Raw genomic sequence first — 26,710 nt, 5'->3', positions numbered from 1 at the left:
AATGTTCTCCACTAAGAACAGTGTTTTTGTTTGTTTTTCTGTTTCAGTGAATAAATTATTTCAGGACATGATGAAATAGAGAATTTTGAGCCACTGCTGAGACATCTTGATGTGTTTTTCCCCACCTTCATTCAGAGGAGAAACATGGTGAAGTGCAGCTGATGACACCACCTGATCAGGCAGAGCTGAACCAGACATTCGATTTGTTCCAAACATGACAGCTCTCAAAATCACAAGATCCCTACTGAGGAAATAAAAGCTTAAAGTGCACCGAGAAGCACATCTCATACAAATTATATCTTGAGAGAGAAGCTTAAGCACTGAAAACAGTGAATTTTAGTATGAAAACACCCATGACAGTAACTTGGCATATACTGCTCATGCTAAAATATTCTGTGTGAAACCCCAACTCTACTTAATAAAATGAATTTTGACATACGCTTCTGAACATCCATGTTTATCAACTAACCATTTGTTTAAAAATGACAAAGCCTGCCCGCTGCAACTCGGGAGTTTTCTGTGGAGAAGAAAACCATTGCTCCTTGGCTTGGGTGGGTTTCCAGAAAGGCCATAGCCTCTCGCCTCCATTCTCGCAATATTCTTGCCAATTTCAATCCAACCAAGAGCTAAATTCTCTGGGTATGGATGTCGACACAATGAATAAGCAAACAAATAAACCAAACAGAAGACAGAACTGCTTCACAGCCATTTGCTACATCTCTCTGAACTTAGTAAAAGTGAGCTATGACACCAATAAAGCTTTGGGACATCGTTTATTCACAAAAATAACAACGTAATAGCAGCAGTTGACATTTCTTTACTTGTACCATTTCATAGTTGCTTCAATAATGCAAAAATATATTCTACTAACACGGAACAAGCTTGGATATACATTTATTAAACTTAAAAGGCCTCCTTTACTAACAAAACATCTGATTTAGAGGAGGGGCAGTAATATTTTTGCTGCTGTAGTGCACAGGATCCCCAAGCACAGGTTGTGATTCGTGCTGTGTAAAACAAACTTACCACGGCTCCTGTATCACTGAGAAAAACACCAGAAATGATCTACTGATAAGCTACATTAACTCTGCAAGTTAAATTCCTCTCTCTTGATGTTCCTAGAGCAGATCATTCACTCCTTTGATTAAATTATTATGAAAATTATGCATTTATGAAGCACTAGCTTCTAAGTAGACCATGATTTACCCATCAGCAGTTTTAAATCTTTGTGCTAAAGGTTTTACTTAGTACAGCAACTTACTCTTCTAAGAAATCTGCTTGCTTCCTTTATCCCCTTATCACTCCCTAAATACATTTGACATTTAGCTATCAAAGAACACAAAAAGTACATTTGCATAATTCTACCGTAAATAAAAACAGAACTGCTAAAGCAGATCTGTGTTATTATATCAATGTATTAACCTTCTCAATAGTTCAAAACTAAAATACTACTATAGTTATTAGATTAAAATATCCTCTAGGAATTGTTACAGATTTTCTACCTAGCGCACTAATATCTGCATTGTAAGAGCTACTTAACTGTCAGCTAGGGACATAAAGGACTGAGTGACAGTACGATTACATGACTTTTTCCATTGCTGATAAAAAGTCTTTCTGACCAAGAAAGACAGGTAACCTCTGCATGAGAAGAAAAATCTTTGCACAGTTAGTACAGAATATATTTTGTACTCCAATCTTAAGCCTTGCATCAAGTTTGGCACTTGTTTATCTTATAGTAAAAAAAAAAATAAATGCAGTGAATCTAAATGAAGTGTAAACTGCAGCTCTCCAGAAGAAAATAAACAGCTAAAATCTCGTTTTTACTTCAGTGCCCTCCTGTACTAATCTCAAAAATTGTAAAATGGCTATGACAGATTTTTCTTAGGCCTTCTTGGATAATAAGGTTCTTGGTTTCAGAAAACATCTTGAAAACTGGAATTCATGGATTCCTCAATGGTTTTACTTACTCACAAAGTACAGAACTGAAGCCTTAAGAGAACTGCTCTCAGACAGCAGGCAAAGGAGCTGTCTGCATGTATTCCCAGACAACTTTCTCAAGCTGTTTTATACTGAAGTGACTACTGAGAAAATCCATACTAATGTGCTCAGATCCCATGATGTGGCTTACCTATATATGAAGCATTCTTGAATTTCAATTGAAAATAAATACTACATACAGAGACATTGTCAAGGAGTTTAAAATTAAACACAAGTGAATTTATCTACCATTAGGCCAAAGAAATCCCTTTTATACAATGCTTTCAGTATTACTTTCATTACACTTTTCACCGTATAAAAAATAAACTTCACATACAGGTTGGAAACTTTTCTGTTTAGACATCAGCAAACAAAATCAAATTTCAGGTTGTAATAACACTAAGAATACCTATGAATTTCACCTATCCACACTCTATCCGCTGGTGAGAAAACTAGATCTCTCTGAACTAAGCATCTACAGGTTTACATTATTATAGCCACTTACAGCCACCTAAATGCTCAGTATTTGTGTCACTACATCCAAACCTTGCTTTTAAAATAATGACACCAAAAACAGTAATTCATTCATATCAAACCTGAAGTATCATCAGGTGTCAAATTGGATCCGTAACGTGCCCCAATTTGCAGTACTTCACTGTGCGGAACTTTTGTACTTAGAAACTGTTTTACTCTTAGAATTCCATTTTCACACTGAAACAAGATGATTTGTCTTTTATTTTTTCCTTGAAGTGAATGGCTTGCAAAATTAGAATGCATGTTTCATTACAAACTTACAAAAAGAGAGTGATACAGAGATGCTTCAGTTTTAAGAATAATGAATATACATACCACTATGGCTTTACTGCTTTCAGTGGTTATAATGTTAAATAGAGTAACTGAAAATAGTAACAGAGACTTGTATGCAGCAGGTAAGAATTTGTGTCATACAAGGCAGCCTTTACTTTTTTTTATCTCCATTAGACCAAAAGAGTATCACAGAAATTCCTAAATGTAATTACTATTACAAACTGAAGGCAAAACAGAGAAGCTACCATTAACAAACAGATCTGCAGAATTCAAAATTAAATTTATTGCCTTACACATACCTAAGCTGGAAAACACCAGCAAACAAATTGCAAGCAACACAGAGCATGACACAGACCGCAGAATTTACTTCAGCAGAGGAGTAAACCACTCAAATGGTCAACTCATTTCAGAAACCAAGTTGTGCCCAGGTTGATGCTATTAGCCACCTGGTTAACTGAAGCTAATTCAGTTGTACCTATCAGAAACTGACATAACAAAAATAAAAAATAGCAGGCAACTAATGTGTAGGCAGAACCCAAAGGCCAAGTTAAATGAAATTACATCTAAAATAATATAGCTGCCACAAACTACGCTGTTCTCAAAACCATCACTCAGTTTTATCAACTCACAGAAGTGCAGAAGCAAACTACCTGACACAGCAGCTCAGCATGCAAATGCATGATGATGAAGGCATGGACTTCCCATTGGAAGACAGACACATTTAATGGGTCAAGCACACAAACGTGGCAGAGCAAGCAGGAACTTTACTACTGTATTCCAGTACTAGTTTAAAAAATGATCTGCCCTCTGTGGTGATGGATGTTCTACAAAACATTTATCACCTAATGGTGGCATTTTTTTATTATTATTTTTTTTTTAAACAAAGAAGGGAACCATTAAACACCTAATACGAAGAGATAAAACTATCCTCACAGAACTACACAGTATTACAAGGCAAAACAGAAAATACAGTATTTGTAAGTAAACACAGTTTGGGGTGAGGAGGAAATGTGTGTATTTGGTGTATGTTCTTTTTTTTTTTTTTTACCTCCTTTCTCAAAACTTTGTTTAAAGGGACTATTAATTCACATACAATCTAAATATGCTGCATATATATAATATATTAGCTAGTAATGCTGCCCTTGTTACCTATGAATTTTCTAAGTCATTTTTCTTCACTAACTGTGTGCAATCATCAACACATTCTGAACTATGCGAATTCAGGACAACAAAACTAAGAAAATCAAACTAGGATGAACTGAAACATGATACACTACGAAAATTCTAATTTCTCCCAGAGAAGGAGTAACTTATCTTTTCAAAGATATTATAAATAATACAGGTTTATTTTAACTTGTATCCACATTTCAAACCAAATGAAGCTGCCTGAATAAGACCTGATGACCAACTAAAAACGTTTCTTTAATAAGCGTGTAACAGCAGAAACTTCCCTCTAAAATACTTAATTTTATTAGTGAAATGGTAACAAAGATAACAAGTATACAAACAACCTCTTTGCTCTATGCTACTTACACATCATAAATAAGACAGCTGTTGCTCCAAGACACAATCCTTCACAACCTTTCTTTAAGCATACAGATTTGCCATACTTTTATCAGAGTAAGCTGTTAACCAACCAACAGCACGTGGCTTAAAAAAATCACAAAAATGGCTGTCTATACTTTACATGGTAAAGCATTTTCTGTAGTCTTAAATGTACAAGCGGGAAGAACACTAAATCCTATTACAAATGAAGAGTGATTAAGCAGCTTCACAATCAAACTAGGTTTCATTGCCTTAGGAACTGGACAAATTTTTCATTCCCTGTATTATGATTTTTTAAAATTATTTTCGTAAGAATTAACTATGCAAAAGAAAGGGAAATTGAAAGCAAACTGCTAATAATCTATTCAGCCTTTTTTTATTTCTAACTGAAAGAAACTCCTTCCATGAGGTAAGGCAATTAATTCGTTTGATTGTAATAAGGTGTATAATCTACCTGATTTTAGGTGTAAGTAAGTTTGTAAATATGACTCTTAAAAAAATCTCACGACAATGAAACTGGTTATATTAGTTCAGAGAGCACAAACTATGGTTTTACTTGAAAAAAATACCTGCTCTGTCATTTGCTTCTTACATGCTTTCTCACCAAAGAATGAAAAAAGATTCTCTAACATATAACTCCTATGTAAATTAGAACATTTCTTCCCCAAGTATTTTCCACCCCCAGCTCTGCATTAAATTCATTTTACAACACCTGATGGGTATCAGAGAAAATGATGGAGAGGTAACAGTTAAGGCCATCCAAATGTAATTGAACATCTTAAGGGCTGCCTGTGATGCAGGTGTTCAGAAAATACTTTGTATTCAGCTACTATATTTGTACAGTGGTGGTCCCCAAAATGCATCACTGCTTTTCCTCTATCTTTTCTGAAAATAAAAAATACATGTAAAAATGGACCTGTAGTACTTAAACAAGCGAACTAAACATCCATTCTGAAAAATCACTTGCATTCTTGTCTGTAGTATGGTGGTGGCAAAACAGCAATAGAGATGATGCAAGACTTAGCTGAAAATGAGTAACAGCACATATATATTTCTAGAAAATACCACGTTTTAAGAAGGCACTAAAGCTTATATGCTTGTGCTCTCAAATTTTTTAAACAAGTAAGAAAAAATTTATTTTCATAATGGCACCTGTACCATTTGCAGCTGAACAGACACACTGCAGTACACATCAAAAAACAAAGCTGTTAAGTTCTCTTAATATACAGATGTGCTCAATTCTGGAACAGAAGAAAACAACAAAACAAAACAACCTGAAAGTAACTCAATAAGCTAACCTATTATCATCATACATGGCAATGTTCCTTTTAGGAACAGAAAAGTAGCATGCATTGTTCAAATACTTTAAGCAAATACTGAGTTAGGGATATTATAATTTTAAATAATAAAACCCACAAACCTCAAGCAGTGAGCAAATGAAGAACATACTGGTCATTGGGCATATATCATAAGAACCATAAAAACTTCCAACAGTTGTCATTTACACCAAAAGAAAGTGTGTATATTTATGCACCATTTCCAAGCACATAAAAAAGTACACACTGAAGTTTCTGTGGACTTTTTAACCCACAAAGTAAAATAACACAAAATTCATCAACAAGCAACATTTTAAAACAACCTTCAATGTTTATCTTAAGCTTTTTTTTTTCCTTTCTTTTTTTAGGGGTCGTAAAGGTTTACTTTTTTCAGTTTCTATTTAACAACCTATGGCAAAACTTAACATAAATCATTTTACCTATAAGTACAGCCATCATGGAAATGTGTGGAGTTTCAGAGATGAATAGTTCTGATGGCATATGCTTTTTCATGGTATAACTACTGGTCCGTGCTTTCCTGCTTTACAGCAAGAAGACAACAAAGCTATCACAAGAATTGGAAGAGCTACTAGTACTATCAACATGGTCAGGTTGATTGCTTTGACATTTTCTTCCTCATTCTGGGAAATAAGAAGCTTTGGATTTCATTCCTTAGTTGAGACAGAGGTTGATTCTTTGCTTTAAACCTCTTCCATTTTAATTGAGAGGTTATCTTCGTTTGGTTGACAGTTTCCATTCTGCTGAAGTTTGACTTCATCTGTCCTTTGCGTATCTCTGTTGTCAACATCTTTGTCAGTTTCTGAATTCTGATCCTCCTTAGCGTGATCTTTGTCCTGCCAAAGACAAAATCTTTCAGCATTAGGGACATGACTTCCAATTAACTACTGGTATTTTGACTTCCTCAATTTTTCATGCGTACTTAGTATCAGCATTTAAAAAAAAATGTTAAAGTAGATACATCAGCATCTTCAGGTGGCTCCAGTCCAGCATCACAATCAAGTGTTACTGAAGAAATCACCGTTGTAGAGTGATCTGCCTTTACCTCTAATATCCAGATAAAACAACAAACAGTATAGTGGAACTTACATTAAAAATTCTAAACAAAGCAAGATTACAATTTTCATTTCATATATTTTGTGACTTAACTTATGCATTTTACCAGAGTTCTTCAGTAAGCATACAGTGGTCACATATCACACACGTCAGACATTTTATAATAGCTCAATCATGCTGAATACAACAAGCTACTCTTTAAAGGCACACTGCTTTTCAAAATAAAGGTTTAATAATTTGAAGATTATTCTTTTCTTAATCATGCCACCTTCTATTCTGCAAGGGAAAATCCCATACTATTCTTCCCCAGATCTTCAGTTTACTTCCTGTAGAGTTCAACACACAGCCCAGGACCAAAGCAACCAGGGACAGGCTGCACTGCAGAGTGAAAATGTACTAAAAAAAAAAATCAGTATTGTAACATTCAAGTTGTTCCAGAAGCCTGCTGCTTAGCTACACAGTCAGCTTCCTGGATCCTTCCACAGTTAGGCAGCCAATCAACTCTTAAAATATGGCACAAAAAAGAGAGAGAAATAAAAACGTATTTCTGTAGACTATACATACAAGTTCCTAGTGGTCAAGTAAAGTTCAAACACATAAACTGGCCTACTAACATCTCACGGAAGATGACTTGTTTCCTGCTAGCAGAAGCTAACCTCAATTGTTTCAAGTGGCAATAATTTGCTGAGGAAAAAGGGGAAAATGAAAAGAAAGAAAAAGAAAGGAGGATATTTCAGTTATCACCTGCAGCACTCCACTCTATTTATAATCACTCGATCGCAGAGCTTACCTTCAAAGTAGTGGTGCTTTTGTCAGATTTCTCCCTTCCCTCTTTCTCTTTACTACTTTTTTTCTTGGAGGTGGAACGTTCTCTTTCTCTTCCCTCATTACAAGTATCCCTTTCTCTTTTTTTCTCTTTCTTATTTCTGTTCAAGAAAATTTTTACTAAATCAAATTTTATCCAAAAGCAGCAAATGAACTACCAGAGCTTACATGAACTGTATTGCACAGTACATTGCACAGCACAGTAACTAAGAATGTTGGTATCCTGGTTTGTTTTCTCTATCAACCATCTTCAAACCATTTAGTTGGAAAAAAAAAAAATCCCAAACATAATGGAGACATAGAGACAAGAGGATTTTCTGACAGAAGAGAGCTAAGGAACACATGTTCAGAGTGCACAGAGTGCACAAAGAGAAAAGTGAATTAAACCATACTTCAGGAAGTGCTCTTTTAGACAGATGACACTGACAGACAGATGATACTTCAAAGGGTAACAAATTTAAAATCCCTGAAGTTTTCTGTTTGTTTTTTGAATTAAAACTGGATCATACTGACCAACAGAAATTGTCTGCATCCACTTTTTATGAGATATCCCTTTGCATGTTAAAAATAAAAAAAAGGAAGAAATTGACTTGTTCCTTTCAGAACATTGGTCTCTGTGTTGTATTTCAATTCAACAAAACACTGTATCTTCTTTACTGCTCACTAATGTTTATGTTTACACCAAACTGACCTTCTTGGAGAAGGAGTTCGTGAAGACTTTCTTTTTGTTCCTTTGGACGTTTTAGGAGACTTGGAAAGACTTCTACTCTTCCTCTTGCGCCTTTCTCTGCATGAAAAAAAATTCCAAATCAGCAAAAACCAACAAATAATAAACTCAGGAACTGTATAAAATCTCTTAAAATGAGCTGCTGTAACAGCTAAGTATTCCTGAGTTTAACATTATATACAACGATTTTTACACTACACAAAGCAGAACTTTTTCATGTTTCAGTGGTGGGAAAGGGAAGAATACAAGCATGAAGTAGAAAAAAAGATTGTGTCTTTTCAGATTCTAGTTTTATGCTTACCCACCCATGCTTGTACTTAAACCTGACAAATGAAACATTTATAAACACCGCATTAAATAAGAATTTCTTCAATCAGGAGAAGATTCCGATTGAAGGAGGGGCCACATTAAGACAAAAGGTGCAACTTCAGCAACATGAACTTCAGAACTCAGAATTAAATACTCGGGATCACTAGCATTTCAGTTCAGCATGCCTGAAGTTCAGAAGCAAAGAGCGCATAATGAAGCTCAAGCTGTTGTCAAAATTAAAACAGATCATTTTATATTTATTATTTGCCTAACAGTCTATGCTCAACAAACATATTTATCATCCTCTAATGTACCAAAGAGATCTTCACAGCGCAAAACAGCTTCTTTACATAGATGGATTTGCTTAGTTTCTATTCTGGAGTCTGGTTTTGAATACAACAGAATATTTACTAACTGGTTAACATATACTGAGGCACATGTTGAAATACACCAAAAACCAAGGAAGTGAAGCTTTGTTCAACAAAAATGCAAAACCTCTAGCCATCAAAGTAAGGTAACTCTTTCCTCTCTCTTCATGGAATAGGAAAAGGAAACAGGAAGAACTACTGATGGAAGAGCAGGAAAAACTAGCTGAGAGCACATTTCAACATATTCCACAAAAGATACAATTATGCATTCCAGTATTTGCAATTAACATCTAATTTCTCTGATGTTTATAAAGTCCAAGGAATCAGAATTAGATGAATCACAGATGGATATATTAAGACATGTTTTTTAAAATTAACTAGATGTATACTCTGACAATTTCATCTAGCTGAAAAAAAAAATATTTTGCTGTATTTCAGTATCACAGAAAGTCAGGGATTGGAAGAGACCTTGAAAGATCATCGAGTCCAATCCCCCTGCTAGAGCAGGAACACCTAGATTAGGTCACACAGGAACATGTTCAGGAGGGTTCTGAATGTCTCCAGAGAAGGAGATCCCACAACCTCTCTTGGCAGCTTGTTCCAGTGTTCTGTTACCCTCCCAGCAAAGAAGTTTTTTTCTCATATTTATGTGGAACCTCCTATGTTCCAGACTGCACCCACAGCCTCTTGTCCTGTCACTGGATGTCACTGAGAAGAGCCTGGCTCCATCTTCCTGATGCTCACCCTTTACTTATCTGTAAACATTAATGAGGTCACCCCTCAGTCTCCTCTTCTCTAAGCTAAAGAGACCCAGCTCCCTCTTTCCTCATAAGGGAGATGCTCCACTCCCTTAATCATCTTTGTGGCTCTGCGCTGGACTCTCTCAAGCAGTTCCCTGTTCTTGAATTGAGGGGCCCCGAACTGGACACAGTACTCCACATGTGGTCTCACCAGGGCAGAGTAGAGGGGGCTCTCAACCTTCTAACCACAGCACTTCTAATACACCCAGGATGCCACTGGCCTTCTTGGCCACAAGGACACAGTGCTGGCTCACTGCCATCCTGCTGTCCACCAGGACCCTCAGCTCCCTTTCCCCTATGCTGCTCTCCAACAGGTCAGTTCCCAACCCATACTGGTACCTGAGGTTGTTCTTGCCCAGAGGCAAGACTCAATACTTGCCGTTGAGTCCCTGCCCAATTCTCCAGCCTGTCTAGGTCTTGATCGATGTCAGCACAGCCTTCTGGCATATCAGCCACACCTCCCAGTTTTGTGTCATCAGCAAACTTGCTGACAGTGCACTCCTTATCCAAGTCTTTAATGAATACACTGAACACTACTGGTCACAGTACCAACCCTTGAGGGACTCCACAAGACAGACGCCTCTAACTAGACTCAGTCCCATTGGCCACAACTCTCTGGCTTTTTTTCCTCCAGCCAGTTCACAGTCCACCTCCCTACCTGATTGTCCAGACCACAATATGCGCCTACTTCCTTTAGCATCTTCACTGGCCACCGACAAGAATCTGGCTCCACTCTTCTTACACTATTTACACTCTCCCACTGGAAACTTGTATGCTCTGTTAGAACATTCCTCAGCATTCTCCTCTCCAGGATAATAAAACCCAGCTCTCCCAGACTCTCCTTGTAAGCCTGGTACCCCAAGACACTTCATCAGCTTTCTGGCTCTTCAATGGATGTATTCCAGTCAGGTCTGCTGCTCTCTTGTACTTGGAAGGCCCAGAACTGGACACTGGATTCCAGATCCTGCACCATCAGCGCTGAGGAAAGGCAGAGAGTTACCTTCCTTGTCTGCTCACAACACTTTTCTCTAGAAAGAGCAGCTCAGCATACTGCTGTCCTTCTTGGTGGCAAGGGTGCATTGCTGGCTCATGCTCCCCTTGGGGTCCATCAGAACCATCAGTTCTTTTTCTGCCAGCTGGCCTTCCAATCAATCAGCACTCTCGCTGTACTGGTCCATGGAGCTATTCCTGCACAGCTGCAGGACTCAGCACAGCCCTTTGTTCAGCTCCAAGAGATGCCCATCAGCTCATTTTTCAAGTCTGCTGATGTTTCTCTGAATGGCAGCAGAGCCCTATGACATAATACCAGCTCTTACCAGTTCAGTATTGTCTGCAGACTTGCTGAGAGTGTGTTCAGTCCCACCGGCTAGGCCACTGAAGACATTCAACAGAACTGGCTCCAGTACTGTCACCTTGAGTATAAGATCACTGATGGCCTTTTTTCCAGCTAGACTAGCTGTTCTGAAGAGACTGTTTCAATTTCTGAGTGGTCCTAATAGAGCCACGAGTGAATAGTCTGTGATTTTTGTGGTTCCTTTCCAACCCAGCGTATTCAATGACTCTATACAAGTAACCAAGAAATTATGCAACGATGACTCATACTTTCATCAGGACAATATGTGATGCCCCTCCATCAAAACATTTGTTGGCTCCAGCACAAAGAAATGGCACAACAAACATCTACTTATTGCCCTTGAACACTATACTGTATATTTAAGTGAAAGACAAGCACCAGCAGCCCGACAACAGACTACATTCTTCCAGGTATGATACTGATTTCTTTGTAATTCATTTTACTTCACTGGGAAATATACTAAACAAAAGAACAAAAACTGAATTATCAAGATGGTAGTAATGACACATGAAAAAGATTTATTTTCTGTGCTGGTAAGTTCAAAAAAGCATTAAAAATTCAAAATAACAAACCTGCTGGAGCTACGCGATCTTCTTGAAGAGCTATAGCTTCTTGGGGGAGTTCTGGATCTCTTATCTTTCTTCTTTTTATCATCTCTCTCTTTTTCTCGCTCCCTCTCCTTATCCCCATCTTTTTCCTTTTCTTTTTCTCTGTCTTTCTCTTTGTCCCCTCCCTTGTCCTTATCTCCCTCCCTATCCTTCATCTTCTCTCTATCCCTCTCCCCATCTCTGTCATCATCTTTTTCCTTGTTCTGATCTACATCTTCCCTGTCTTTTTCCTTCTCATCTTTCTCCTTTTCCCTTTCCTTGTCCCTGTCTCTATCCCTATCTTTGACTCTCTCTCGATCTTTGTTTCGATCTTTGTCTTTCTCCCTGTCCTTATCCCTGTTTCTCTCTTTCTCTCTCTCTCTTTCCCTTTCTTTGTCTCTATCCCGGTCTCTTTCCTTCTCCTTGTCTCGGTCTCTCTCCTTTTCTTTGGTCTTTTCTTTTTCCTTGACCTTTTCTTTGTCTCTTTTCTTGTCCCTGTGAAAAGCCAAACACAAATCCATTAACTCATCTTAGAATTTCCTAATAAAAACTACAACTAAGTCTTCAGCATACAGTAAATGCTCAAGAGAAACTATGTCTGTTGAAAAATAACTATTATGCAAAATTCTGCTTCTCCACTCAAGTTTACCATGAGGAGGAGACTACATAGCTAGGAAATGTCTGGAAATCTGGAAATTAGAAATCAAAATCATTTGTACTGAGCAACGGTACTAAAGTTTCTTTACCTCGTAATTCTTATTATACATATACAGATATCCTACATTTTCTCAGGACTGAGACAAACGCTACTATTTCTAAATCCATTTTTTACTAAAATTGGATCCATATAACAGAGACTCATTTGAATACTGACAGGAATCTTAATTCTACAGTGCTCTCTCACATCAACATCCTGGAACTGCTTGCAAGTCCAACACCAGTAAATACAGAGAAACAAAAACCAGGGGTTAAATTTCACTAATTCCCTCAAAAGGCAAATGTAAGATCAAAACTCAAGACAATTCAATCATCTGTAATGTAATCAGAAATTTGAAAATTATCTAACTGTAAGAAAATTTATATGACAGTAAAAACATAAGCAAGGGTAACAGATCAAGTCAACTTCTATAGAACAAGCATAATTACACCTGAAAACCTGTGAGGAAAACTTATGCATGTGTTCTAGTAACCAAGTCAAATAAAAAAAACTGATTAAATTATAGCTTTGGTTGGAATACTACACTACATTTTGGCACAGGATTATTTGGAAGCACAAGACTCCCAACCATCTCACCTAGTGGACAAGCACATGAGCTGCCTTCAAGGAAATATGAAAATCAATAGTTGTTCAGACAAACAGGACAAACCACATTATAAGAAGTTGATCAATAGGCCTTTTCACATCCACAGGGACCAGACTGAATTTGCTGTTTCTTTTTGGTATTGGTATCTAGCCCAGGATTTTGAAAGATTCTCAAAGAGACCCATTCAGACTGGAAAGACCCTAAGCACAGTCCTCACCTTTCTTCATTCGATCAAGTCTTTAGTCATATATTTCCTCAACTCCTAATGCACAGCAAGTTGATTTATGTTCTGTACCTATCAGGTTCTGGCTAACGCTTATTTACATGTCTCACAGAAACAGTCTAAGTCCATAAAGACGAGATAGCGTACTATTACTACAATAGCAAGGGATCTCACAATGCCAACAGAAGCACCTTCCAGTTAGTTATTATACAGATTTCACTGGACTTGCCCCTTACAGTGAGTAGATATCTTAAAAAACTGTCAGACAAGTGCAAGAGAGAATCAAAAACATTTCATCAGCTATCAACAAAGCCTGACTACATAAAGTTCTCCTATTGTTCCCAACAAGGTCCAAAGATTTGCAGTTCTCTTTCCCACAAAACTTCTCCTCTTAGGGAAAAAAAAAAAAAAAAAAAAAGCTCCCTTTAAATGAGTTGGGGCATTAAAGAGATGTAAGAAGAAGAAAATTACCAGGTTTTCTACTATGAAGCTACTTCCACATGCACCTCATAAATACTGTGTTGGAATTTCATAGGAAATCAGTGAATTTCCCAGTGACTGAAAAAGGGGAAACAAAGCCCTCATTTTTAAAAACAGAAAAAAAAAAACAACTACAGGGCAGTCAGTCTCAATTCTATGTCCAGCAAGATCATGGAACAGATCCCCCCGGGAAACTATGCTAAGGCACACGTTAAACAGAGATTATAGGGGATAGTCAGCATAGCTTCTCTACAGATAAATCATGACCAACAAATTTGGTGGCCTTCTATAATTGGATTACAGCATTGTTGGAAAAGGGAAGAGAACTGACATAATCAACCTGGACTTGTGCAAAGCACTTTATACTTTCCTGATTGACATTCCTGTCTCTAAAATGTAGAGATGTGAATTTGATAGACCACTCAGTAGATAAGGAATTGGCTGAACAGTTACATTCAGACGGCTGCAGTCAATGGCTTGGGGTCAAAGTAGAGAGCAGTGATGTCTGGTGTTCCTCAGGTGTCAGTGTTGGGACAGATACTATTTAACATCTTTGTCAGTGACACGGACAGTGGGATTGAACACAACCTCAGCAAGTTTGCACCAAGCTGTGTGGTGTGATTGACATGCTGGAGATGACATCCAGAGGGACCCTGAAAGGTTTGAGGGGTAGGTCTCCGTGAATCTCATGAAGTTCAGCAAGGCCAAGTGCAAGGTCCTGCACCCGGACTGGGACAATCCCAAACATGAATACAGGCTGGGTCAGTGCACCGATAGACAAGTCCCGCAGAGAAGTACTGGGGGGCACTGGTGGACAAAAAACTGAACATGGGTTGGCAATGTACTCTTGCTGCTCCAAAAGCCAATCATATTCTCAGCTACAACAGAAGTATGCCAGTAGCTGATTTTCCCATTCTGCTCCACTCTCGAGACCCCACCTGGAGTACTGCAATCCCGCTGGAAACTTTACCATACAAAAGATGTGGAGCTGTTAAGAGCGGCTCCAGAAGAAAGTCTGCAAAACTCATCAGAGGGCCAGAGCATCTCTCCTATGAAGACAGGCTGAGAGAGCTGGGGTTGTTCAGCCTACAGAAGAGAAGACTCTGGAGAAACCTTAGAGCAGCCTTCCAGTACTTACAGAAGGTCCACAAGAAAGATGGGGAGAGATTCTTTATCAGGGAATGTTGTGACAGGACAAGCTAATGCTCTTAAACTAAAGGAGGGTAAATTTACATTAGATATTAGGAAGAAATTCTTTATTCAGAGGGTGCTAAGGCAGGGGAATAGGCTGCCCAGAGAAGCTGTAGATGATCCATCTCTGGGAGCGTTCAAGGTCAGGCTGCACAGGGCTTTGGGCAACCTCATGTACTGGAAGGCGTCCCTTCCCATGGCAGCAGGGTTGAAACTAGATTATCTTTAAAGATCCTTTCCAACCCAAGCCATTTTATAATTTTACATAGGTACAAACATGGAACAGACTTCTATACAGTTTATATTTTTATATTGAATTACCTACGTTCTGTTCTTTTGCCTCACAGACAAAGCCTAGGGACAGGATAAAGCATTTGCGCTCCATGCTTTACCATCACCTAAAACATGTATTAGATTTTTTCAAAAACTTTGTACTACTAGCTAAGAAGGACAGTATCATTTCTTAGGAATGGAAACTCACCGAGAACGAGACCGACTTCTTGATTTCCGCCTTTCCCTTGATCTAGATCGTTTTTTCAGGGGACTTCTGGATCTGCGCCTGTCCTTGTGTCTTGAAAGTGATCTGTTGCCAGACCGACTTCTATATGAACAAGATCAAAAAGAATACTTTAACATTGAAACTTCGTAAAAATTAGGTCAATCGAAACAGGAAAAAGATATCAAAATCTGGCCTCACTAAGAAAAATTACATCGGGTGGCACTTCAGTAATTCAGAGCCTAACATTTTTACAAATAAGCTTACTTAAAGCTTAAACTGGTGCATATGCTCTCCTTTGAGATTCATCGTTTAAGCAGTTTTATTAGAACTGTTATGCATATTCTGGAAAATATCAATCCATATCATAGTGGATGGCTTTTCTTAGAAAACTGAAGTATATAACATCTAAGATCAGCTGTAAAAATAGTCAACTCAGATGGAAGGATTTGTGATCATAGATTTAAAAATTCTCAAGACACTTGAGAATGTGAAAACTTACTTCATGATAAATATGGAATGAAAATAATGTGCAGAAACTCCAAAAGAAATCCAACTAAAGTCTTCTGATGAAAATATTTAGACCACTCCAAAAGTAATGCCTTCTATTTATTCCCATGAAAACTATGACCAATACAAAGAGCACAATAACACTACGGGGTATAGCACATTCTCAGCTACATAATACTCCTTTTCAACACAGTCAACACCATTAGCTATGCATTTTTACCAGCGATGAACAAAAGCCTCCATCCTGCAATCCTCAAAATCTGCAAGGCTGTCTGAATTGTCTTTCACGCCACTGTCAGCCCTGCTCAAATATACTACCCCAGACTTCACTGTGTTCACATCCACTGTTTGGTCTCCATAAACATTCAGGAAGCACCAATGAACATCAATGAGTGCCATTTTTTCCTGCATGGAGAAATTCAGTGACAAAGCTTTGCTTTGTATGCATCTCTTTATCAGACTGTCCCTCTTCTGCCAGCTGTTACACTGCAACAAAATGCAATGGAATATTGGTGGGTACCTTCAACTTCTATTGACATACCGCCAACATTCACCTTAGATAATGCAGGCCATCATAATACAATAGGAGTCATTACTTTTGGAGCACTCCTGATATATACTACAAACTCAGATTTGATAATGAAAACAAGCCTTCTAAAAACTACTATACTCTGTTTTCCCCAGTATTCAGCATTTTTGGAAGACCATACTCCTAGGAAAATTAAAATAAAAAGGTGAATTTGAATTTCAAATAACACATTATTTGAATACTTTGCCTGAAAGGTTCATGTACAACAAAGTTCAACTTACCAACGACAGAAAAGCCATGTATATTACTCAATAAATCCTGAAGAACGGGAAGACAAAAAAATAACAGTTCTACCTGTCTTCTGCAGCTCAAGACACATGGAGTAAGGATATACCAAGAGGAGAGGACAGGCAACCCTTTTTTAGCTACTGCTTTGCTCCACACATCAGTGTAGTGTGGAAACTAACTTCAGGGCAAATTAATTACAACACACAAAAATAAGCTCCTGAATGAAATTTGTACCATAAAGATGAAAGGGATATATGGAGATTATTAAATGCTGAAACAAGAAAATGGTAAAGATATTTTATTCTTAGAGATGGATTTGCTTCAGTGGATCAGTCTGGCTCTTTTTGCAGCATGTAATTAAAACTGTTGGTAACAGACACAAATTATATTTTTAAAAAGTGATATCAGCAGATATTTGAAAGCACAGATTTCTTTAAGTGAGGAATGCAAATTTATTTTCTAAAACTCAATCTAGTTTGCATTGATACAAAACAGTGCAGACATTGCTGGAATGTTACACTAACACTGCTTTTCAGTTATATCCCACGTTACAGAAACAAAACAGAACCATGCAATGAGGAAGTGACCAAATGACTATGCTTGTATTATAAAGGTGCCCAATGGTCTGATGCCAATAGTTAATGCACTGTGTTGTCTCTCTACTACAAAACCGAAACCTGCACTTAGACCACATTTCACTGGGAGCACAACTAGTATGGTGTGCACTTCTACTCAAGCTTTTCTTTATATAAAAGAATAATAGAACTCCCATTACAACATCATGAGAGAAAAGATGCAACGAAGTCATTTCTCCAACATGGACAACTTACCTTTCTAAAGCGTAAACTATTTAATAAATCTTGAGTGTCTTTTTTTTGACACTTAACATATCCAAATACCTTTAGATTGATTACATAAACACCCAGAAGTCACTGAAAAAATACAAACCATTTTCAGCATGTGTCTGTGTCACATATCAATACTGCCTCATCCTTGGGAAATAAATTTATGGACTAATTTTAACAGTGATCTAGTTGCTTCATTTCCTCCCACAATCCAAAGCCTGTTTCAGAAGTTAACAAAGAAAGCAAAGCTGTCCCTAGAGCCTTTTTCTCTTGGTTTCTAAAAAATTAATCACATTTACATTACAGTAAACAGAAATACTGGTTTTATTAACTCCATAACCAGAAGTTCAAGACAGCAGGGGAACTTTACACTAGCAAAACCAGTCAACCTATCAGTTTAGAGTGTTAACAGTAAAAAATGTTCCAGCCATATCATGCAGATAACTGTTAGTTTTTAAAACACGGAGGTCATAGAATGAAATACATTATACAGCATTAAAAGTACCTTCCAGTGTGTTTTCACTGACTGTAATCCGGAAAAAAATTAGCATCTAGAGCAAAAGAGCATCTGTTCAGAGATAAAGATTCCAGTTACTCTGATCTGACCAGTATAAGCTATTAATGTTTTCCACAGCAATACTTACTTAAAAAATAATCTCAGTAATCATCAGTACTGAAGAAAAACAGTATCATCTCTTATTCCAAAAGAAAAAAAAAACCTACCTGTGTTTTGAATGTGATCTTTTCCTTCTAGATCGGGATTTTGAGCTAGACCTGGATTCTGAACGAGAATGGGAACGAGATCGACCGCCTTTTCTTTCACTGCTCTTTCCAGACTCTGAGAGGAAAAAACCACTTTGCAGTGTAAGCTCAGAACATTTAAAGATCCCAGTTAACAATCTGGCACAAGTGGAATGTACCACATATAGTACAAGGGGCCTACTCTTTGCACATCTTCCTTCTTTGCAAATATCCTTCAGAAACATCCAAGAAAGTCATTGCATATACTCGTTGAGTGCAGCCATCCTGCAGCAGTACACATAAACCAGATAATTATAAACAGCTAGCTCTATTAGGAAAGGGATTTATGTTGCTGCCACAATGCACAAGATTACAACATGTTTGCCTCTTGGTATATTATTAATGTAACTATTCAGAAAAAATGATAATAACCTGAGAAGAATAGAGTAAATTAGAATACAGGGCATAATTTTGAAAACAAGCATAAAATATAAATTATAGTACTTTCTGGTCTTTTAGACATTTACACCACTGTACAAATATTCAAATTATATTCCACAAGGAGAGGAAGGGATGGAGAGAAGAGGTTGAAAAGTTTGATCCAAAGGCCAGGAAGCCAACAGTGACCTCAGTAGACTTTGGTTCAGAATCTTTTTAAAAGATTACTGTTCTGCTGTTTTACACTGAGGAAATGTTAGAGCTATTTTTATTCTAACACCAAAAATGAGAAAAAACTCAACTCTCTCCAAAAACTCAAGACTCCCCACAATCTAATGTACATACACTGAAGTCTGAGTTTGTTAAAATGACAAAACCGCACTGATCTAGAGAAAAATGATCATCTCAGTAAGTTGAACAAAATCAGATTGTTTTATGCTGTGATTTACAAATCTGAACGAGTCTGCAAAAATCAACACTCAAAAGCACCATCTAACCTCTCAACCCATGAGAGGTCTTCCTCCTAGACCAGCCATTTCAGTGTTAACAGGGATCAGGCAAGTAATATAGATGAAAAAGAGTGCATTACAACAGACTTTTATCCCAAATTCATTTTCTGATCCGATTTGCTTTATAGATGCTCAGTCTTGAGCCAGCATGAAAAAAAGCATGGCAACAGGGACAAAAGTAATCTGCTATAGATTAAGAAAGCATAATATCAGTGCTTTCACCTTACGTGAAAACTAACGTGTGCCAAAGAAGAACAAAACAAAGCATAAAGCAATAGGTAAGAGTTTCTGTGTACTTTGAACTTAAGCATCAACATTCAATGCATTTGTTTTGTCCTCCCAGTTTTGAAACCGGTAAGCATGTATGTGGAGGCAATACATGTCAAAATAAAAAAGCCACCTTCCACTGCTCTGTTACATGAAGACAATTGTGATTATTTTCATTTCTTCCCACATGTTATTAAGCTACAAGTAACCTTTTCCTATGTCTCAAAGTGCTCTTAATAGCATGTACCAAGGTGCACACAAAACATGCCTGTCAAGTACTAAACATAGTATACCTACCTGGCTCAATAGCAGCAGATATGAAAGACTGAGCTTCCCTTACTCTCTTCATCACTTCTTCCAGTTCCTTGGCAGCAGCCTGTGGTGTCATTTCAGGAGGCTTCACTATTGCATTATTGGAGTGATTTATTCTAAATTAAGGAAAAATAAAATCTTTACTTCACAAGTACTTGAAAAAGAAAATGAAAAATAAGAAAGGAAACCATCTCCAATTCCATGTCTGACTAAAAATTTCAAAGTTCGGTAAACTACTTTTTTTTTTTTTTTTTTTTTTTTATAATGCCCATCTGCTGTCTAAATACCTGAAGTGTGTGCCTTTTATTCCTTTCAAATATTTTAAATAAATGAGGTACAGCATTTCTGCGTCATTCGGAATAAATAAAGGTTCAAGTCTGTGAATCCAGCTTTCAATTTTATATTAAATTCTGAACTTTAAACTGATTACAGAGTCATCTATATATGATGACTCTGATCAGTTGACCAGCTGTTGTGGCCTAGAAAGAGTCAAAGAGCACAGCTGAAGTAAAATACGTAATGAAAAGCTTAATCAGCACCAAGGACTTTGCAGATTCTCTCCTTGTTAAAGCATTCACTACCTCAAGATTAAATGTAAATATATTTTACTCTCTGCTAATCACATTCTTCTTAGAGTAAGTTATACCCAATTTTGAAACTGGAGTTTATAAAAGTGTTCCAGTTTGCTAACAATGGATCCTTATTATGCATTACTGTATTTTCCCGCAGATCAGAATCATAAACATATAAGAATACTGAGAAATTTCTCATTCAATACTCATATGGATAATTAATTTCTTACTTCAGTGGCCTGTCTCCAAACATAACTCCGTTAAAGGCAAGAGCTCGAGGTACAGAATTCTGGTCTGCAAATTCCACAAAAGCAAATCGTGTTGGCTGAGTCTCATCACCTGCCATTCGCACAAATTTGACTTCTCCAACTTGCTTAAAGAATTCAAGCAGCTGATCAGCTGTTGTGGTCTAGAAAGAATTAAAGAGCACAGCTGAAGTAAAATATATAACGAAAAGTGACCATACAACATACTGGGTAATAAAAAAATCTCTACATTTTGGTAAAAGATCTCACTATTGTTCCACAGGTGACACAAATTTGGCTATTTTACATTTTTTTAAGACAAACAAACATTATTTTTCCTTTCTTTAACCTAAAGAAAATACTACAACTTTAAATACTGCAACCAAAAGCCCTACATCTAGGCTATAAACAAACTTGCACAGGATTCTGAGCTTTTCAAGCAACCTCTCTCAGATAACTGATATGGAATTTACTTACACACATATGTCAAAGCTATTTCTGCTATTACAACTTCTAATTGATTAAAAAAACAAAACAAAAAACAATATCACAACACTTAGCTTTTATCTGTTTTTCTATTAGCCTACACCTCATTTCATTTTATTGTAATCAAAACTTTTACACGCTAACAGCTACTTCAGTAATCAAGTAAAGCCCTCAAACAAATCCTTCTACTGCCATCCACCAAAACAATTGCTTTTTGATTGATAACTGCTGAAAATAAATACTTCAGACATCAAGCTCTTCTATCACAGAAACATGAAGATTTTCAGGCTGATTTTGCAACCTCCACTAAGAGAAATCTTAAACCTTCACTGTAGTTCAGGTGAACGCCTTTTTACTGTACTTAAGATCTGCACAGCATTACAGTGAAGGACAGCTATCATGATCTCACATCTTCTAGGGCATTATTCAGCTAATACAACTCAGCTGAGCAACATATACAGTCTTATGCATGTATCCTCAATTCTGCTGCACTGTGATTTCACTGGTACCCTGCTAGAGTGACTTCCACAACCTGGTCTGATCTGATTGGTGCAGGAGCATTCAGAATTAAAAATATCACTAGCAACCAAGAACAGCATTGTTTCTTTGTTTAAACTGTCATCATCTAACAAGAGCTCCTATGATTGTAATTCACAAATAGCAATTCTATGTCTTCCACTAGTGTTCCCCATTAAAAGAAAAAAACGCTACCTGTGAATTCAAATTTCCAACATATACTGTTCTCCTGATTTCATCAATTTTGGATGGGTCCACATTCCCCATTATTGGTGGCTGGGGTATTTCTCCCAGTGCAGTAATGTTAGGGTCCAATGCTGCTGCTGGTATTGCTCCCAGAGTGCCAAGTGAAACACCAAGCTGGAAGAGACAGAAAGAATATGGCAATACGGCACAGTCATTTATTTCCAAAATATAACTTACCCTTAAGCAAAACAATAAAAATGTATCTGCAGCCCTCTGGGAATAGTTTCACTTTCCCTGCTGTATGCACAACATTTTTTTTTCCACACCAGAAAATAACCACCACTATGACAGTAAGACTCAGTATAAATAGCTTTTCCTCATGTACAGAGTGACCCATAAAACTGGCTGAAAAGAATTTTAAAGAATTTTCCTATTTATTTCTATTTTATTTTTAGATTTTTAAAATATCAAATATATTTTACGAGTTAAATACTTTCCTTTTCAAATGTATCAACTACCAATGTTATGCGAGAGAGTAGAAAGAAGCACAAATCAGCTTGAATGATCAAATTTACAAAGTCTTCTGTATCACGAACTGTTTCGCAGAACTAAGTACATTGTAGTAGCATATAAAAACAATTTCAAGACCCAGTAAGTGGTATTTACCACAGCTTGCTACTGTCTAGAACACAACATTTAAATAGAAATGGATTACTGATTAGTAATACCCTCACTTTAAAAAAAAATCCCTTCAAAACAGCTAGTGTAGCTGGAAAACACAATCAGTAGTGTTATGTTTCAGTTGACAACCCTGAACAATTCTGCTGAACTACATCAGTGGCTCACCCAGTGGGACTGAACACACCCTCAGCAAGTCTGCAGACAATACTGAACCGGGAAGAGCTGTAGTACACCAAAGGGCTATGCCCATGGGCAGGAATAGCTCCATGGACCAGTACAGCGAGAGTGCTGATTGATTGGAAGGCCAGCTGGCAGAAAAAGAACTGATGGTTCTGATGGACCCCAAGGGGAGCATGAGCCAGCAATGCACCCTTGCCACCAAGAAGGACAGCAGTATGCTGAGCTGCTCTTTCTAGAGAAAAGTGTTGTGAGCAGACAAGGAAGGTAACTCTCTGCCTTTCCTCAGCGCTGATGGTGCAGGATCTGGAATCCAGTGTCCAGTTCTGGGCCTTCCAAGTACAAGAGAGCAGCAGACCTGACTGGAATACATCCATTGAAGAGCCAGAAAGCTGATGAAGTGTCTTGGGGTACCAGGCTTACAAGGAGAGTCTGGGAGAGCTGGGTTCTTTATTCTGGAGAAGGCTAAGGACTGTTCTAACAGTGCGTAGAAGTTTCTAGTGGGAGAATGCAAATAAAGAGCGTAAGAAGAGTGGAGCCAGATTCTTCTCAGTGATGGCCAGTGAAGGAGCTAGAGAAAATGAAAAAGCACTCTTCACCTTGTTCATGTGATTAATTCTGAAGTATTACATCTGTAATCCTGAGTTCCCTCAACAAATTTACAGACGATCCAAGTGCGGTGCATGACTTACAGCTTTACCTAAGTAAACTATCACCTTGCCTTAAAAGTCTTATACTGCCAAGCAGGAACACCTTCAAACCAGAAGGATTATGAATGGTAAACAAGAATTCTCTACAGGAACAAGCTCTCAGCACATGGAATAACTGTAATCCAAAGCAGCATTCTATAAGCTTCTCTCCTACTATTACAACGTAAGCTAATTTCCCTGGCAGAAATGCTGGTGCTGAGTTTTTACATAGAACACTATACCTTATGTTCTAAACTTTGCTCATAGGTAAAGTGTAAACGTGCCATGTAGGTAGTGTAGAAACACAGTAATGCATAAGCAGAACAAATATGAAAGAAGCATTTCAAAGGTTTAAGACAACTGATACTGCTACCTGTTGTTATCCCTCCAGCCTTCCAATGACAGCTTCATCATCAGTTTGAACTTACTCAGTTTCCCTAAGACAAGGAAAGGGGCAATCCTGATTTCTTCTTTTACAACAGACTTGTTAACATTTGAAAACCAGATAGATCAGGGAAGCTGTTCTGAAAAAACAATTGTATTTTACACCCCTCACCAACCAGAGAAAAAGCCATGTCAGATCAGACTTCCTCAGGTAACAAACCATATGAACATTATCATAATGTAAAAGAGTGGAAATGCAGTGCCTGTACTACCTCTGTGGGCTACAGCACAGATTTAGACAAGCTTCAGGCAAAATAACAGACAACTCTAAACTGTAGTTTACTGAATAACTGAGGCCCTTAAGCAGTTGGCTGGAGAAAAAAGCAAGGGAACAAGACTTGAACATTTTCCCCCGGAATCCCAATCCAAAGCACCAGTGTTTCACATCCTTTGCTAAGCCCAGCACGGGGCTGATGTGGGTCAAACAAACTTACTATGTGGCCACCCTCATTCCTTTAGTGAATTTGTCATGCTTCACAAGAGGTACAACAGGTGCCAGAGAGAACCCAGAAAGACAAAGAATCACACAGATAAACTGGACTGTACAGTCAAAAGCAGGAAGAGTAGTGTCAGATTACTAGTTCAGAGGCTGTAAGTTGTCAGATGAGCTAGCTACCTTTGCCTTGAAAAATTATGACCTTCCCTTTTCTGGACAATTACTCCCTAGACAATGAAGACAATATGGTTCTTGTTTTTACTGGCTACTGAAATCTCCTGAGGAAAATTATGAAAAATTACTTAGAAAACACTACTAAACTGGTCTGCTGAGTTCTTGGTTTTCAGTTTATTTTCTTTCTTACACAGAAGGAAGCTGCCTTTCTAACAGGTGAAGTTTATGTTAGAAATTCTCAACAAGACACTAGTTTGCTTTTTTATTGTGTAACGAAAGAGAAAACTACTCTGTTGGCCAAAATCATCCTTTTATTACTGAACAGAAATTGTCAGACAACTTGCCTTCCTCTTTGATAGTCTAGCATTCACCAATAATTTATTAAAGATGTACATAAAAAAAAGAGTCAATTTATCTTAGAGGGCTAGTTTAGATACAAACGTATCCAAATCCCAATATTAATTATGCTTGAATAGGAGCAATTATGTGTAAATAAGCATATTTTAGTTTATGAAATACCTAAATTACTACTTCACCTAATGGTGAGGGTAATATCACATAACTTTTCAGAAAAAAAAAAGCCAGCACTCTTGTGAACTAAAGATGATTTTCAATGCCATGTGATTTCTCTCATATAGTGACAGTTAAGAACTATGAATTAAATTTGACTGTTGACTTTGGCCCTGTGGTTTCAGCGTAGAAATTGGATGGTCCTAAATAGCTGCTGGAGCACAAGCTTTAAAAAATACTGTTCTTACTGCAGATTTATGAAACACTGCAGCAGAAAAACATAGTTTATGCAGTGTTTTCACAGAATCACAGAATGGCCTGGGTTGGAAGGGACCTGAAGGATCATGAATCTCCAACCCCCCTGCCAGGCAGGGCCACCAACCTCCCCATTTACTAGACCAGGTTGCCCAAGGCCCCATCCAGCCTGGCCTTGAACACCTCCAGGGACGGGGCATCCACAACCTCTCTGGGCAGCCCGTTCCAGCACCTCACCACTCTCCTTGTAAAGAACTTCCCCCTAACATCCAAACTAAATCTTCCCTCTTTCAACTTAAAACCATTCCCCCTTGTCCTGCTGTTATCTACCCTTTCAAAGAGTTTACTCCCTTCCTTTTTAACAGAAACAGAAGGGAAGAAAGAAGTAGTAAACTAGACAATATTCATTTTTTCTAGGATGCTTTACCAGTATCAGATAAGAATAGCAAGTGGGAATAACAGTTCTGGTAATTGAGACAAACGAGGAATCATTAAAGGAAAGGTAAGTTTGGGATACTGTATATAAATTTTAAAAAAAAACCAACAAAAAAAAAGGATGATAACAGTAGTGTCAGTAGGCACACAGCTGCAACACGTTTGGAAAACTGAGGACTTTCATCTCCAAATAATATGGAGCAATGACACTAAGCCCAGTTTTTCTGAAGCAGGCTTTGCTATTTCCAGAATTTTCCCTGAACCTGGCACAGCTGCCTGATGACGTCAAGAAAAGCTTACAGAGGCAGATGGGAACTGAGAAGCAGCAGCAGGTAGTGAAAAAATTGCTAGGTAAACAGTCAACAGCCATGCCAGAGAGATATTAAATAATAGCACCAGAAAACAACATTTCAACTATGTCAATTAAGCTATTACGCTTTAACTAACTTTTAGGAAGTGGACAGCATTGCTGGTGGATCAAATTAATGGATCTAGGAAGAGACAACTAACACGGACACAATCAAAATCAGTATTCATCCACTATTCCGCAATTTAAAAATACAAAAGAACACTCAGGAAAGGTTAGGCACAGATATCTCATGATCTACCTTCAGAAGAGGCACAACAGCTAAACCCTCAAAGACTTGATATACAAGAGGACAACATGGATATAGCATATAAAAGCAATATATAGTTTTTATTCTCATAACATGAAAAACGCTGTTTAACACAGATGCAACCAGAAATCAAACAGCAATTGAATTTTACTTACTGTTGTTAAAGGTGTTGGTGTAGGTATTGGAAGCAACCCTGCACCAGGCATCAGGCTTGTCATAGTAGGAGCAGGCGCCAATAGAGAAAGGGCTTTGGCTTCATCTGGGATTTTACCTGAAGAAGCAAATGAAAGCATTATACAGAGCTGGAACACTACACAAATGTTACTCTTACTATTATTTTATAATTACCCTTGCATTTAAAAAGGTAATAAATAAGAATGAATCTATCTACCAGATCCTTACAAAGAAACAAATAAGAACTTAAGATATTCCGTTTACCCTGTCCTATTAGGAAAAACAAAAGTG

At 37.6% G+C, this 26,710-nt stretch overlaps 1 protein-coding gene across 4 annotated transcripts in view; it reads right to left on the bottom strand.

Moving 5' to 3' along the window:
* Nucleotides 1–754: 754 nt before the first annotated feature.
* Nucleotides 755–26,710, bottom strand: part of SREK1 (splicing regulatory glutamic acid and lysine rich protein 1) — a 43,376-nt gene continuing 17,420 nt past the window's right edge. For all 4 annotated transcript variants that reach the window (XM_004937292.5, XM_040656298.2, XM_040656295.2 and 1 more), the window contains 10 exons: nt 26,401–26,516; nt 21,837–22,001; nt 20,625–20,803; nt 19,808–19,938; nt 18,279–18,393; nt 15,369–15,488; nt 11,675–12,184; nt 8,236–8,331; nt 7,510–7,645; nt 755–6,499 (listed from right to left, as the gene is read on the bottom strand). In XM_004937292.5, coding sequence (XP_004937349.1) covers nt 6,347–6,499; nt 7,510–7,645; nt 8,236–8,331; nt 11,675–12,184; nt 15,369–15,488; nt 18,279–18,393; nt 19,808–19,938; nt 20,625–20,803; nt 21,837–22,001; nt 26,401–26,516 — 1,721 coding nt within the window. In that variant the 3' untranslated portion in view covers nt 755–6,346. The remainder of the gene's footprint in view (nt 6,500–7,509; nt 7,646–8,235; nt 8,332–11,674; nt 12,185–15,368; nt 15,489–18,278; nt 18,394–19,807; nt 19,939–20,624; nt 20,804–21,836; nt 22,002–26,400; nt 26,517–26,710) is intronic.

The sequence above is a fragment of the Gallus gallus genome, chromosome Z (genome assembly GCF_016699485.2).
Source record: "Gallus gallus isolate bGalGal1 chromosome Z, bGalGal1.mat.broiler.GRCg7b, whole genome shotgun sequence".
NCBI classification, from domain to species: domain Eukaryota; kingdom Metazoa; phylum Chordata; class Aves; order Galliformes; family Phasianidae; genus Gallus; species Gallus gallus.
The sequence above is the reverse complement of the archived record's forward strand: the minus strand, read 5'-3'. Positions and strand labels throughout refer to the sequence as shown.